The following is a 16,238-nucleotide window of genomic DNA, read 5'->3' as shown; positions in this document are numbered from 1 at the left end:
GCTCATTTCACCTTTACAAAACACGTATAATATTTTTGCTGTTATTCAGTTAGAGGAGGTTTCACCTCTGTATTAAAACCATTCAAATTCTTTTTTGAGTTAGTACTAATCAAATGCTCGAGTGGCCTAGATAAAATAGATTTAATGTCTTCAAACCAATTTTCCAATGTATAAACAGTCCTGTCGAAAAATCATGGGAATAACTGACATCTTTGTTAGCAGCCTTTATGAATTTAACATGTTGTGCAGAGTAGCTGGGAAAAGGTTGGAGAGAAAGAGCTGTGCCCAGATATCTGGGGAGTCCAGCGGGGTGAAGCATTTTACTAGAACAGCCTGGAGAGGATGCCCCTGCTTGCACAGTGTCAGTTCTCTGGATAAAGAAATGGCTCCAGCTTCTGCATCTGTGAGTCTGGCACCTTTAATAAGTAATTAAATCACACTGTAGATTTGTATACAGACTTGGATAAATAATAAATGACAGCTATCACACTGGCATGCGAGCATACATGCATACCCTGGGCAGGAAATCACATACAGTATTTCATTTGTTGCCAATTTATCTGTAACAAAGTGAGGAAGATGCCCTGGGGACTGGTGACTAACACGGAGCATTGTTTATGCTACAAATCCCATCCGGTTATTAGTCTTTGAAAAGTGCTTTGTTTAGCTTATCTGTGCTTCAGCAGCACTGCCAGGGGCATTATTTTTGTTCTAAGTGTATTTCTATTCCAATATTACTGACTCTCACTCCACCCCTCCGTAAGAGGTTATGTGTTACCGGAGGGCTGAAAATTAGGCATGTGCTTCAGTGCCTTGTCAAATCAGGATCAGGATGGTTAACACTGCACAAAACCAAGCCCTTAACAGGTTTCCTTACTAATTTTGCTGCATTAAATTGGAGAACATCTTCACAGGAATCAAGCCTTTATTAAGGACTGTAGAGCATGACAAAGAATAAATACCTTATGAAGTATATGTGCCCATCAATTTAAATTATTTTAGCATGTTAGACTTTCTGCTTAAATTCTACACTTTACTTGGTAACTGGACAATATTGTGTTACACAATCTAATTCTGCAGTTATGCAATTCCAAAGTATCAGAAGTGACTGGCAAGCTTTAAGCCTGTTTCACAACAATACTGATAAGCTGCTCTTCTGTCAGATGATCAAAATACCTGTAGTGTGCCCTTGATCAAGTTAATATTTAAAAATAATAATGCATTTTTTTATTAGGCTCAGGTATCTTTTCAATTATGATAAACATCTCTTGGGGGGAGAAGATTTATTTAGATGTTTTAGAAAGGGAGGGCTGTTGGATTTTTTTTCCCAGGTGTCCTCTGCTTTTTTAGCAGATTTGCTTTATTTAATGGGAAAAAAAACCAAAACACCACATTTCTTTCATAACCATAATTTAGAAAACCTGATAGACCCTTGCCATTGGGCAACTAAGTTAATAATTGATAAAGATGCATCCTGGCCTTAATGAATGATTCCACACCAACACTGTCAGCTGGTGTAACCTACCTGGCTCCTCTCAAACGCTTCTGGAAAGAGGAATGGTAAGCCCAACTTTGTGTAGGTCTGCTGAACCACGGTAGGAAGTGTTCATTAGAACGATTATGAATAAATAATCAAAGTATTTATTCATACTTTTAATCATTAGATTACTTTTGGAAAATTTGCATGAATCCTCCTCTTTAAAATATGTCATAACTTGCTTGTGATCAGGTTAAATATGTATTGTCACATAATGAGCTGTCCAGTGTATTCTCCCTGATCATCATACTTGGCCTTGTAATTGAGACACGGAGCAGCTGCTCACCTATCAAAAGGATCTGACCAATAGGTGACACAGTATCATGCCTTCCTAACAAGTTTAAACCTCAAAATAAGGTCTATTTTCCTTCTAAATAATGACACGTTCATGGAAAAATGAATAAATGTTTGTTAGCGCTTGACTCTGCTAAACACTTTTTAAATTTTAATTCCTTCTTTTCAAAAATGCTGATGAGAATGGCCTCATCACTGATGCTTTAAAACTAAATTTCCTTGTGGTAAACTGAAAGATGATGTGAGCTGAGCTGTGTCACGGAGATAAAGGTTTATACCCAGGAGCTTCTGGCTTTGTAATCAACAATCTGATCGCTACTTCACACCTTTCTTTTGCATGCAAGTATTAAAAATGTATCAAATCTAGTGGCTGTGTTTTAGTACAATAGGCTTGATTTTGCAGAATTCTAATAGAATTATTTTCTGAAATGCCTGGCTTTCATTTTAAGTCAAAAGATGTGTCCAGATTTGAAAAGATCTCCTTTTTCTCAAAAATCTGTCACACAGGGAACTTCTGGGCTTGACCAGTTTCAAAGCCTGACCCCTGATGAGGTACGTACATGGAGAATTCTTTTGCAAATCTGACCCCAAGAACAAGTAACACCTGTGGTGCTCACCAAGAAGGCAATGTAAACACAAGGATCTGATTTCAGAAGAACTTAAAACTGTATTTAAAAATAAACATGTAAACTTCCCATGGTCTTTGTCAAGTAGCAAATTTAAAATTTGACAAGAAGCACTGTACATTGTCATCCATCGCAACCCCTATAATCTTAATGTAAGTCTTCAAAAGCCATTTCTGTCACATATGAGCATGTATGTCACAGTACATTCAGCTCCAAATACCAGGATAAGAAAGAGTAGCTTTCATGGGCACTCTCAAAGTTTCCAGCCTAAAATATTAACAGGAATGACAATTTTCATTGTGCTCTTTGTAATTACATGTAGGACTACTGCATGAGGGGAAGAAATCTGTCATTTTAGGCAAAGTCACACTAAATATTTTATTTTGTTAAGACTGTTTAATGCCATCAAAAACTCACAGTCTCATGACACAAAATACTAACTGCCATCATCGCTACTTCAATCTCTAATTCAATCTGTTAGTTCTAATGTTCAAAGGCTGGCTCAAGATTTTGGAAGGGGTAAATTAATTTTGGCAGACTTATAGTTATGTCAGATATCTGTCTTCTCTTTCTATCAGATCCAGCTGGGCAGTCTCCTTATAACCAGGATAAAGCCAACTCGAACACCATTTTGAGTGCTTGGACTCAATAAATCAGAAATCTAATTATGTGCACATAATCTATTAAAAATAAATGAAAGATTTGGCATGTTTTTCCTAGCCTATCTACTCAGGACAAGACTAAGCCACCCATATCTTTGCTGAAGGTGACCTCAAGTCTCTTTTTCCCCCAGATTTTCTATTTGTGTAAGAATGGCTATACCAGGTCAGAGCAAAGCCATCATGCCCTCTCTGCAGCACTAGGACGCCTACAGAAAAATAAAGGAGCATTAATGATGCTTCCCCAGAACACTCTTCCATTCTCTAGGGATTTATGGTTCAGGAACTTCCTCAGTAAGAGGTACTACCTTTGCATTTAATAGTAGTTGATGCTCAGTACCTGCTGATCTCAGAAATTTCTAGCATCCATGAGAAAATCCACAGCTTAACTCTATACGTATACAGTTACTTATATACGGTATATTTTTTTTCCTCTGAATCTGTCACTCGTTAGAAATACTGCATGAGCTGGTCAAGTTTCCCACCTTGTTTCATGCAGTGAGTGAGAGATGACAAGGTATAAAATGCTGGTTTGTGGTACTGGGTTTTTCTCATTTTTCTTCATTCATATACATGCACGTATTCTTCACCTGGTGTCATTAATAGAGGACCATTGCCTGGTTCTTTGCTCTCATTCTGTCCTAACTCCAACTGAAATGCTCTAAGAGCAGAGTTTGAGCATTTTCAAGGTCTCAACAGGAGCTCGCACTCAGCTGACGAGTTTCCAGCCCCTGTGTGTGGTAGCTTACCTCAGCAGCCAGAACTGGTATCATACAGCAACGTTCAATTTTCCTCTTCTGAACAGCACAAACTCTGTTTCTGCAGACTTGTTCATGTAAGTCAGCAGAAGATGAGTCATCTGGAAAAAAACTATAATCGTTTGTCCCCTAGGAGTCACATAGTAAGTTAATTATTGTACAACACATTCTAATACAAAATACACAAGCAGTTTCAACTTCTTGAGGTTGCAAAGGGCAAGAGAGTTTTTCAGAATTTCCATCGGTTATGGTCTGGGAATGCTGGGTTTCCCTTGACTCGGTATCTATTGCATAATTGGAAACACACTTGGTTCCCTTTGTTGTATGAGACAAAGCTAAAATGTGTTATTACTTTGCAAAAATAAAGAGGAGATACCCAAGCAGCTTATATCGTGTATGCAGGGTTTATAAACACAGTTGCTATGGGGCAGTTCCTCACCTGAAGAAAACTATTACAGCTGCTATCAGATGAAATAATCCTCTTCTGAATCTGCAAATACCCCATCAGTACTGCATGGGAATTCAAAATACAGGAAGGTAATGTGCCACAGGAATTTCAGGTAGCATTGTGTTAAAACCTGCTTGCCTGGAGTTCACCTGTCAGTGTACCAGACTTGAATCTGATCACTGTTGTGGTTTATTCATACCCAGTCATGCCAGATTTGTCAGGCTATTGTGTGGTGGTTATCTCAGCAGGAGATAATCTTATCAGTGCACAGAGAGGAAAATCTGAAAACAATGTAAATGCCTTCAGCATCTGAAATTTTTCTGTTGAGAATCAGAAACAAATACATCTGTAACTTCACAAACAGTAAAGGAGACTTTTTCCAGTAGCTATGGCACGTTGTTTTAAACCCCCCAGTTCTTATTTACAGATCCTCATTATAGGAAGGAAAGCCTAGTATTAAAGGTGCTGATTTAAAATCACTAATTTGGTGAACATTTGAGACATGGCTCTGGAAAGCGACCCGGCTTCCTGAACGCTCAGTTGGCAGACCAACACGACAACTTCTTTCTTGGAATTATTGCATTAGAAAAATGAATTACTTAAAAAAAAAAAAAATCTTTGTCTGTTTTCAAATGAGCTTGAATCTTTTCAGTCACTCTGGATCTTCCCGTATTTGACATGCAAAAGACAGAATCTATTCCTTTTCTCTTTATAAAAACCTCTATCATTAGGTCAAATACTTGGAAGTATATTCATTGATCTCTTACGTAGACAGGTGCCAATCAGGTATCTGAAAACCAAATAAGCAATCCAAATCAGGCAACAAGGTACAGCAAGCATGCAGCGATACTGTAATCCCAAAGTAAGCCATCACCTCATCCGAGTGCCTTGCTTCAGTAAGGGAGAAATAATACCCATTCCATATAATGCTGGACCTCTGTAGTCATTAAGAAACATGGGAAGTTCATATTTTTTTGATCAAAATACAAAATAAAACTGTAATTTAACCTCATTAAACATGTATGTGGAAGTGGAGGACAGTCAATAACCTTCAAGACTCTGCCTTAAAGTGAAGGAAGCTCCCTCCCAATTTCAGAAGTGCCCCTCTGTTTCTGGGACTAATAGAAATGTTGAAATAACTTTATCTCGAAAAGGAAGGACACTAACCACACTATTACTACGTCTACTTCAAAGGCTGATCTCATTGTGGTTATGGCAATCAAACATATGGTCAAATGTAAGTTTCTCCATGGTGCGAGGTCCATCATCCATTACAGACTAGCTAATGCATCATAATAAAGGGAGTAAAAACTTTTAAAGTGGTAAGGAATCAAGAACGGCTATTTTATTTCTCACTGTATCAGACAAGCCTGGCATAGATGAATATATTGCCAAATAGACTTTTACTGCTTAGAGGCAATGATTTAGGAGCAAAGACTGGAAGACCAGTGTACATCCTTCAGCCTTTCCCCTCCAGAAATGTGATAATACACTTTGGATTTCAAAATGCCTCTTTAGCATTTCAGAGGCTTACAGAATTCTTATCTTCCCGCTCTAAAACCAGAGCTCAATATTATTCTTAATTACAGCCTTTGCTAAGCAAAGGGAAGGATTGTTTGGAAGCAATTTGATTACTTAAATAAGGGAGTCGTCTTGTTACATAGCCTATGGTACACACTAAGGATACCACTCTGCCACCCAAGGAAGGCAGAGAACGCACCAGCCTTTATTTCAGTCCATGTAAGTGATAGACATGACTACAAAGGAGGAGGCAAAAGATCCAGGAGCTACCGAGGCAGACTTCAGGTGCTGTCTGACTAATAACGACAGCTAGACAAGCCAGTGGTGCAAACTCGACTGGCTTTTAAAACATAAATATTATCCAGGGGTGTGTGGATATGTCACTGGAAGCAGAAACGTGGCATCATGATCTTGCCTCTGACACTGGTCCTTTCTGTAGGATGACACACAGCACTGCATTCCCTTGTGCCTAATTTTCATTATCTTCTGAGGTAACAATTAGTTATGCATAGCATCTATACTTAGTTTCTCTGACTCTCTGCTAATCATAGTCAATTATTATTAATGATCTGGATATTTCAAAATACTAATTTATTGAAGACTCTCTACTACTTTTCTTCTAGGAACCACTCCAAATTTGGCAACCTCGTAATCACAGTGACTTCAGCTGCCCCATCTGTCTCCAAACAGCTACTTTCCCAGTAGAAACCAACTGTGGACATTTATTCTGCGGTAAGTTTTCTGGATTGCCAGTGCAGTGCTTACACAGGCCACTAAATACAGCACTCTTCTTACAGAAATCTCAAGTCCTGTGTAAGAACCAGAACCAAGCCCTTCTCCCTAGAGTGTAAGTGCTCTCACTAGCAGCAGGAGAAGTTGCATCTTTCTATCCCCCCAAAAAATCAATAACATTATTTTTATTTGCTCATTGCTTTCACATCTACAAGGTGCCACTTTTGAAATGCCCAGGAAGTCTTAAGATGAGAAGAAGTAACAGATCATCTCACAGGATACTGTTATATTACAATACAAAGTCATGGAATGGGTAAAATGCACCAGAAAATCACACAACTTGTATTCAACTGTGCAAAAACCCCTCAAACTCTGTTATAAAAATCAACGGTCTAATAACCATAGAGTTTGTAACTGTGAAAGCTCAAGATGTAACAAGCATGAAGTCTTATCTTCAAGCATGAATTCACTTCTGGGAAGACAGCTTGTCTTTTTAATCAACAGCATAAAAATCCAGCTATCCCATAAAATTAATTCTGAATGTATTTATATTGGTGCAAATTGAGAGTAAGTCACACTTGGCTTAGGTCTGATTCTGTTTCACAGACTTGCTTCCCATGTGAAACATTTGCCTAAAATAAAGCAGAAGTGATGTAGAGCACAAAGGCTTAATTACATTGGTTTGCAGTCCTGTAAAAGCTTTCTAAACAAACAAACAAACAAACAAAAAATAGTAGAAGGTACACGTTAAACAATTCCAAAAGCAAGTTTCTGGTCATGTATAAACTTTCTTTTAATCTGTTTATTGTTTTTTAACTAAATCCATGTGGTCTTACAGGAGAAAAATATTCAAAGACATTTCGTCACAATGCGTGCTCAGTAACTGCTCATTCCAGCCCAGGCTCTGTTTTACCACCAAAGGGACAGGCCCAGATTTAGAGGGTCCTTATGTCGAGGCTGCCTGTGGTGTGGTCTCCTGGCCTCCCCCAGTGCACCTACAATCACTGGATAATCTAAGTAAAACCATAATTCTCTAGATAAACGTGTCTGCTAAATGCCTTCTTTGAAGCTGCTAAGCCATATGGTTAGGATTACAAAATTTAAATAATTTTTCAAAGGGAATACAAGGATGAAGCACAGACTACTGGAGGGAGTTATGTTCATAATTGCATTTATAAAGGGGATTTCAGGATTTTTAAGGCCCACATTCTGCATCACTAGTGCCAGTGTGAGCTCTGCACCTGCCCTGACAGGCAGCAGGATGAGGCCACCAGCAAACCTGCACTGAACATTGTTTCTCTCAGACCTCTGAGATACTTTGTCCGGGGAATTTGCAGGTGAAGTTTACAACCTCCCCGCCCCAGCTGCTTATCAGGTTCTTTGCCGAACACTCTCACCCCCACAGCAGGGGTGGCAGCAGAGACCTGCAGTTCATGATCTGATGAGGCTGAAGGTACCTGAGGGCCACTGTGCAGCAAATCTCTGGCAGAGGGGCAGGCAGGTGGCTGGGGGCAGCACTATCTGACCCTGTGACAGCCAAATGCAGCAGAAGACACTGGTCAGAACCATAAAGCTCCTTTCTGCTGCTCTGGCATTTTAGAGAGACCTTAAAGCAAGCACAAGTGCTATTTATAAGCCACTTGCACTTTTCTTCACGATGTAAGAGTGTTATAAAAAGACCCAAGAATAAATGAGCACAAGCGATTGTGTTGTTAATGCCGGTGCAATGAAAGCACATTTAGGAAGTGTCGTTTTTCTCTAGATTGAGCTGACGCTCACACAGCACAACTCCTCACCACTGCCAGTATCTCCATCTCCTGAAACCACAACAAGTCAGTGGATCACCAACAGCTAGGGACACTTCGTTGGGCTCATCTACCCCCTGAGTGACACCATTTAAAACTTTAGGTTGTTTCATGTTTTTTTAACACTGTTTTATAACATACAGGAAAAGGATGCTTTGCATATAACTCACTCCAGGACAAACAGTAAGCATATGGCCTCAAAACCTGTTTCAAATAATGTCACAGTAGTTACAGTTTCAAGTACAAAGAGAGACATAACAACAAAGATCATCGACTTTCCTCTTTCTCTGGCCTAGTTAATTTTCCCTTTTCCGTCTGTGAATATGACATAATGATATGGATTTCACTTTTATTTTATTTTGAGATCTGCAGAGGAGACGTACCATATACAAACTTGGTATATATTGTTACCTTTAGCTGCATACATTTAGCTAGGCTTTACTTTCCTCAAGTACATCATCATTTACACTCTGAAGCATTGATTCCAGCGCAATGCATTATATATGTTACGACTATGTTTATATAGTAGAAGCTGCCCCTGTTACATGTCTGTTTTTCATGTCTTAAATCAATAAAACTTTACATTGGGCTTATCAAAACCATTCTGTGTAGATCTAACTCTGTTGTGACTGAAATCAGTAATAAAACTTCTCTTGATGCCTTGTGGAACGGAGTTAAGGCAATGCTGAGCTCTCTTAATATATTCCACTCTGGTAGAAGTTTTATTTAAAAAATGTGGTCAACCCAACGCTTCTAAAGAAGATTAATGTGGACTTATAAAAAATGTCTGATTTTATTATTAGTAGTAATTCATACAGTTTGTCCTGAAGTTTTCCTTTTCAGTTTCAGTTTAAACCATATGTTCAGGAAGTTCAACTGAAAAGCGATCCTTGAGCAATATTATTTTTTTCTAATTAACAATAACCACGGAGGTATTTTAGAGAAACCTACAGATCCCTCAGAAGGTTGTGTAGCAGGCTAGATTAAAACAGGATTTTGTCTATTTTACAAAAAATGCACCTAAGCACAAGTAGGTCAACTACAGAGGAGTCCATCCTTTCCTGTTCTACTAAACAAAGGATTCTGCATGCAGCAAATTTAATTTCCATGGGGTTCTTTTCTGAAAGCTGCTGAAGAGCTATGGGATCCATCAGTGCCCCACTGTCATCACTGGCACCGAGCACCGGCACAGCAATACAGCTGCGTGGATCACGATGCAGGATCTGGCCTCAGGGGGTCAAAGCGCGTCCTGAAGCCAGGTGTGATGTTTCTCAAATGCAGAGCTCAGGCTGCCAGACAGAGTTCACACACACCACGTGGGGATTTAGATCTACAAAGCGTGTGCCCAGCCAACTGGTCAGTATTTGCAAACAAAATAGAAGAGTCATAAAGAAAACCCCTGCACTTAAATGAAAACAAAAGTAAAAAGCACAAGTCAGAGCGAGGTTCATAAAAAATTTCTTTGGGCCAAATTTAACATCCCTAAGTCCTAGTATATAACATACAGCATTATGAATGTTTTTATACTTGCTTTCAAATGCAGTTTCTCCAATACTCCCGTATCAGTGACAACAAAGTAAGTCTGGGTGCAGAAAAACCCTGCACTGAGGGCTCCTGAAGACTTCTCATTTTAATACTGCTTACAAGAAACTACTTGCTGGTTATTTTTAAGAACAAAGAGCATTCTTCAGTTCAATAAAACAATTCCATCAAAATGGCAGTGCGGCATTCTGCTGCTGTTTTCACTGGGGTCCTTGTCAAATTTGATCAGTTTAAATGTTGAGAGATTTTTTTTCCTGACCTGTCACACTGTGCACTGTGCCTGGGAGCTGAAAGTCAAGCTGTGCTGCTTCTGATTAGATGCTGTTTACGCTTTGCTGTTTTTGCTGTTAGTGCCAGCACTGACATTCATGTATGTCAGTCACTGCTGTCAGTTATATGTGGCACCTAATCGTACTGGCCTTGGACTCTGCCCTCTTTCACACCTGAAACCTTAGTAGAAGAAGAGGTGATGTCGTATTTGGAAATGAGATAGCAATTGTCTGGGTAAGAAGGATCAAAAAGAATGAAGCAGCTCGCTCTTCCAGAGCTACTCAGTTCCAGGAGGGTAGCAGAGTTAAAAGATAGTAAGAGAGGGGAGGGAAGCAAAGAGACATGTGATACCTCATCACCAGGCCACATGGGGTGCTACCAGGAGTCTGCATCAGCGGGCTTCCCCTTGGCTGTGCACCTTGGTTTACTGGGGATAACTGGCCCTCGTAATCTGTAGAAGTCGCACTAGCTCTGGAGGAACTCCACCTTTGTGCAGCTGCACTGCTTTAGGTCACAGCGGCCAGTGCTGCGCTCTGAAGGGTGCCCATATTCCGGAGAGCTTCAACCACAGTCAGGGTAGCTTCAGGAGTAAGACACTACCCACAGGAGAAGAAACTGAACCAAGTCACCCTTAGGAGGTCCCTGTATGGTTGTGCACACCAGTGTAGAACAGCAGAGGCTTAATTTTTGCACCGTCACTTTGCAGAGTCAAACTATGTATTAAAAGGAAAGCAAAGAATTACATTCATTTTCACAGTCAGTTGTAGAAAGAGGGTTTACTAACTCTGATAACTTCCTTGTAAACATTAAATACCCTCAAATACATTTCATGTATCTTAATTTTTTTTTTTTTTGGTAGGTTCCTGTCTGATCACATACTGGAAACATAGTCCCTGGTTAGCAGCAATAACCTGCCCTCTCTGCAGACGAAAGGTAAGACTTACTTCCTTCTGCATTATGAGACATACAAAATTACAAGCTTGAACTCTTAGGATCAACTTTATTTATCCTCTAATTTTCTGTAGCATTTCGAAAGCCACTTAGACTTGAATGACCCTGCAGCCATTCACCTTTATCATTTGACATGTCATATCAGGTAACTCTGTGAAATATTAGACAGGCCTCCAGCATTTTACTTCTGTATAGTTTATCGAATCTCTGGGATATCCATAAAAAACAATACGGAAGTTCCTAATCTCATCTGACCCTGGTCAGAGGTGCCTGTTGTACTGGAAGGATGGATGCAGGTTCTAAAAAGAAAATGTTCTTGCTATTGTGAAACTGCTGGTGCCAGACAAAGGTCCAGTTGTGAGAGAGAGACTCTGGAGAGACACATACCACAGAACACTGTCCCTTATACCGGAGAGTAAAATACACTGTGCTAATAATGCCCATCTGCTTTTCTTATGAAGGTGGTTCTTCTGGATAACATCTCGTGTGAAAAGCAACAAGATAAACCAAGTAAACAAACTGTACATGACATTAGAGATTACAACAAGCGTTTCTCAGGGCAACCTCGACCTGTAAGTACAAATCTACATTTATCTAGTTAATAGTGCATAAAACATAGAGGACTGAGAGAGACCCAGCAATGAAAACTCGTTTGTATCATTACATGCATTACCTTTCCACGTGCTCACTGGCAATATCCTAGTGAAAGCGTTACCATCCACTGCTGGGTCCAGCACCTCCTAGTAAAGGTGCTTCTCAGAGCTTCTAGCTCAGAGTCCTTCTGCAACCATCCTGTCAGGGAGAAAGCTGTGAGGGATTAAATACAGGAAGAAAAGCACAAATAGAGATGGTTAGACTGGAATTTTCAAGTATGAACTCAGATATGAACTCCAGGATTTTAACTTGCCTCTAAAATTTCAAATCAGATTCCAGCTTAGAAAGCAGCTGGGTTTTTTTTCCCCAGGTATTGCCAAATTCAAACAGTCCACACTGGCTCTGCACTTTCTTAAAGCTGGAATCCCAGCTGGTACAGAAACGTGACAGGAAATGGAAATGCTGTGAAAGACAAGAGCCGAAGCCACGAGTGAGGCCCATTCTTGATGGTGTAGAAAATCACCAAAGCAAAACCTTCCTCTCCTGTCACATGCTGGTAGGGGGCCTGAAAGGACTGTGGGGTCTGTTTCTATGGACTAAACTAAGCACTGGGGAGGAGAATATTATTTTTCAACCCAACAAACTAGCATTAATGAAGAGGAATAATCACTCGGTCCTATGGTTCCTGTCCACACCAAGGCAAGACTTGAGCCCATGTTTACAAGCATTCATAGCCTTCACTTGATGCCAGATTTTAAAGACAGGCATGTACTCAGCGCAGCCATTAAGGCCCAGTTTTCAAAAGGATTCAATGTCAAGCATAATGCTTTCTTTTCAAAGTGCTGGGGCAGCAGGGATTCCTTTTAGAAGCATGCCTCTAGATACTGCAAAATAATTGAACAGCATCAGTGGATTTGGACAGCACAGAGATTTGAATCTAAAAGTGCTTAAGAGACACGCTGAACTGAAATAACCGCATGCATCAGAATGCAAAATAACGTAAGTCATCTGAATATTTAGTTTGCAGATTACCTGTATGACATGCCGTTATTCCTGACTCTTGCCTTGCGAGGAATCTTCACCTGAAGTGGTCTCGTGTGGATTTTTTTCCTAAGAGTTGCTGTTTTCTCCTTCGGAACAATCATATGCTTGTCTTCTCCATTTGACACGAAGCCTGGGCCTCTCTGTGGGATGCTTGGAATGGCTGATGACATGGTGGTTGTTTCCCTACTTTTAATTTGCATGATAAACATTTGTCAGCAAATTGCATCTAATGGGGCAAATATGGCAAGGTCTGCAGCTCAGAGCGTGCTGTCAGAGTCCTGACTGACTCAAACTTGGATTCCTTCGTCAAACTTCATCAAGCGATGACAGGCTTCTCTTTGATTTGGGGCAGCATATGATGGATTTGTCATTCTGCTGCTGACAAAGGCTGAAGCAGGACTCAGCAATACTTGGCATGGCCAAGTGATTCGATGTGCGAGCGCTCAGGCTAGTTTTCCACTGTATACTTGCTAGACTCTTTCATGCTGCATTTTTCTGTAACTTATCTTCATACAGAGTGCCTGAACTGAAGACGCCTAAAGCTATGAACAGAACTTAAAATGACAATGCCAATCAGCTTGCAGTTGAAGAGTTTTAGAACTCTTGAGCTTTAACATTTTACATCTTGGCTCAATTTGAATAAAATCTTAATTTGAGAATTTAGCCAACTGTACAATTTGCTAAGTCTTGTATAACACAGGGAATGTGAGAGAGTATCACTACAAAATCTTGTGTCACTGTTGTGTGTTACCACAGCTGATTACACATGCACTGGAATACAGATTTTTTACAGCTCTGCAATGGGTACAGTCCTGATTTTAAAATTGGTAATATGAAACTGGTAGTAACACTGGCTTGGAACAAAAACGCTACTATAAAGTATAAGTATGACAGGGGGAGAAAAGCATTAAAAAATTATACAAGAAATGTGAACAAACCTCTGTGTAACTCTTTCATGTAAGCCTGTGCAAGGTACATTGCTTCCTTGAACTCTGTGCATCTAAGCTTTAACAAAGTCAGCACAACTGTTTGTTTCCTTTCTAGACTTCGTACACTCCTTGTGATTTCCTTGTAAGTCTTGGTACCGGTTCAGCCCGAGAGATCAAGGCCAATCTGATTATGAAGATATAAATAGTGGGAAGTTTATGGAAAGTTTGCTCAAGTTGGGGCAGTGTGTGTGCATGTCTGTTTGTGTTGAGCAGCAGAGAGTTAAAAATGCTGGTACAGTGCCAGACAACCCTACACATCTGTCCCTGTATAATCTGTACGTTTGCTAGGTATCTGGAGTCAGTAGACTTAATTTTTACATATGAATTATATATTAAAATATATTAAAATTTATGAATATTTATTGTTTACAATGCACTAGTCTCCAACTGTTTTTTCCTTCTACGTATTTTCAGCTGACATATTTTATTGTGCCCTTGAATCATAAGCTATGATACACCATTATGTTGCAGTTGTTTTCTTGCTTGTTATATTCTTTTTGTTATGATGTTTCTTTATTTTATTCCCATCAACTTTCATTGTCTTTAATTATGTCCCTGAACTTGTAAAGCTGTTTCTCTTAACAATGGGTACTTTGGAAATTACAACAATTGCTTTTCCATGAACTACAAGGCAGGAAGTGCATTGTTTCTTTAAAAAAATTACCAGATGTTTTTGAGTGCTGACTACTAACATAAAAAAACCCAGAAACTATTTTTTTTCCAAGTTCTCTAACTGTAATTTTGTTATTGTGTAACTTCTGTTTGCATTTAACTGGGAGTTACAGCCTATGCCAATACTAAAGCATGGAATTTCTATCAAGCTAAGTGTATAAAGCTGGAGTCCATTTTTGCTGTACACAACCACAGTGTCCAAACTCTCTCCTTCCACAGCCCAGTTACGCCACGACCTGTCGTTGTGAGCCTGGCACTACCTTGTAGGACTAACTATCCAGGGCAACCTTCAAAATCACCTGGGAAGATGTAAAAGCCTCTTGTTGACCGGATTTGGCCAGCTGGCAGCCAGGAAGGTTTCTGAGCCTTGACAAATGCAAGTTTAAGGAAGGAAAACCCTTTCTCTCTCTCTCTCTGCGTTCCCTGTACCTGCTGTCGCCGAGTTCAGCTCTGCAGCTGCCTGGCTGCGTAGACACACAAGCTCTAAGCTGGGTCTGGCTGGAGCAACGTGATGAGAACAGACAGGGAGAGCGGGGCCGTCTCAGGGCTGACTCCCCGCGAGGCAGCTGGCAGGATGGAAGGAATGCACCTGCATTATGAACATATTTTTGGCAACTGTGTCTGCTCGACCTAGTCTTTTAATGTCAACAGCGGGATGTTTCATATCTGCACAGTGATTGATGCACACTGAAGGCGAGCTACTTGCGAAATGGCACAAATTATTGATAGCAAAACAAGTGCGCTGCAAGAACAGAGACCAAAAAAAGAGAGCAGGAAACAGAAAAAAACAGAGAGAAACAGATAGCACACCTGCAAAATTGATTCTCAAATATCAGCCACCAAAGAAGTACTATAATCAGAGTTAAAAAAAAAAAAAAAAAAAAAAAAAAAAAAAACCAAACCGAAACAAAACCAAACAGAACTTTCCAATGGAAATCATGTTTGGGTCTTAGCCGTAGCAGGTAGTAAAATTAAAAGGACCATGTGCAGTGCCAGGTGTAGTTACCTGAGAAAAACATGGCAAAGAGCTGTGCATCAGGTCCATCTGAGTGAGTTATGATGATCCTTGTGCTGTTCCTGCTTGTGGCCAGTCTACGTACCCGCACTGGGGTACCCATGACTGGTTGTCTTGTCTTCTCTGACTGGAGTCAAAGATTATTCCTCGTCCCTAGAGTGCAGGGATTGCTGACAGAAAATACCCAGTGTTTTGCAGTGAAGTGAATGTGGTTTATTTCTCATTAAAAATTAAAATGTACATTTTAAATTATAAAATCATATTTTTGCCATCAACAGTACAGTAAAAGTACCCTCCTCATAAATATTTGGAAATTCGTTATCCCTGCTGTTCCCAGATGAGGTGACTCTGGATTAGAAACTGTTCATGATGGAGCGATACTCTCGCTGATGTTCCACAAGTTTCAAAAATACTTCGTATTTCTTGTCGTAAAATCTGTATAAGAAAGTTAATTTCAACAACGCCTGAAATTTCAAGATTTAAAGCCCCTGTAATAGAGGTGGTTACTTCCTTCCCTTAGCATCAAAGCAGCTTTGACTCTTTCTTCATCACAATTTTTACGAGCATGCTGCCGGCGTAAGGTTCCCACCCAAACAAGCGACTTCAACTTCTAATTCCATTTTTGTTTCCCGTATGGCGGGTTTCGCTTTCCAGACGGTTCGCGGGGGGCGGGGCGGGGGCCGCTGAGGGGGAGGCCCCGCCCCCGCCCCCACCGCCCTGACGGACCCCGCCCTCCGCCGCCGCCAGGGGGCGCCCGCGCCCCGCCGCCTGAGGGCGCGCT

At 40.3% G+C, this 16,238-nt stretch overlaps 2 protein-coding genes across 9 annotated transcripts in view; one reads left to right on the top strand and one right to left on the bottom strand.

Moving 5' to 3' along the window:
- The first annotated feature begins 2,287 nt into the window (after nt 1-2,287).
- On the top strand, nt 2,288-13,714 carry LOC104368862 (E3 ubiquitin-protein ligase RNF170). The gene is made up of 5 exons (XM_042806013.1): nt 2,288-2,383; nt 6,467-6,575; nt 11,052-11,125; nt 11,605-11,715; nt 12,758-13,714. The coding sequence occupies exons 1-5, from the start codon at nt 2,288-2,290 to the stop codon at nt 12,821-12,823; spliced, it is 456 nt and encodes a 151-aa protein (XP_042661947.1). The 3' UTR covers nt 12,824-13,714.
- Nucleotides 13,715-15,653: 1,939 nt separating this feature from the next.
- Nucleotides 15,654-16,238, bottom strand: part of FGGY (FGGY carbohydrate kinase domain containing) — a 325,810-nt gene continuing 325,225 nt past the window's right edge. For all 8 annotated transcript variants that reach the window (XM_033008779.2, XM_033008783.2, XM_042807464.1 and 5 more), the window contains one exon: nt 15,654-15,892. In XM_033008779.2, the coding sequence (XP_032864670.1) occupies nt 15,811-15,892 (82 nt within the window). In that variant the 3' untranslated portion in view covers nt 15,654-15,810. The remainder of the gene's footprint in view (nt 15,893-16,238) is intronic.

Source organism: Tyto alba, unplaced genomic scaffold (assembly GCF_018691265.1).
Source record: "Tyto alba isolate M040663 unplaced genomic scaffold, T.alba_DEE_v4.0 Super-Scaffold_1000006, whole genome shotgun sequence".
NCBI classification, from domain to species: Eukaryota; Metazoa; Chordata; class Aves; order Strigiformes; family Tytonidae; genus Tyto; species Tyto alba.
The sequence above is the reverse complement of the archived record's forward strand: the minus strand, read 5'-3'. Positions and strand labels throughout refer to the sequence as shown.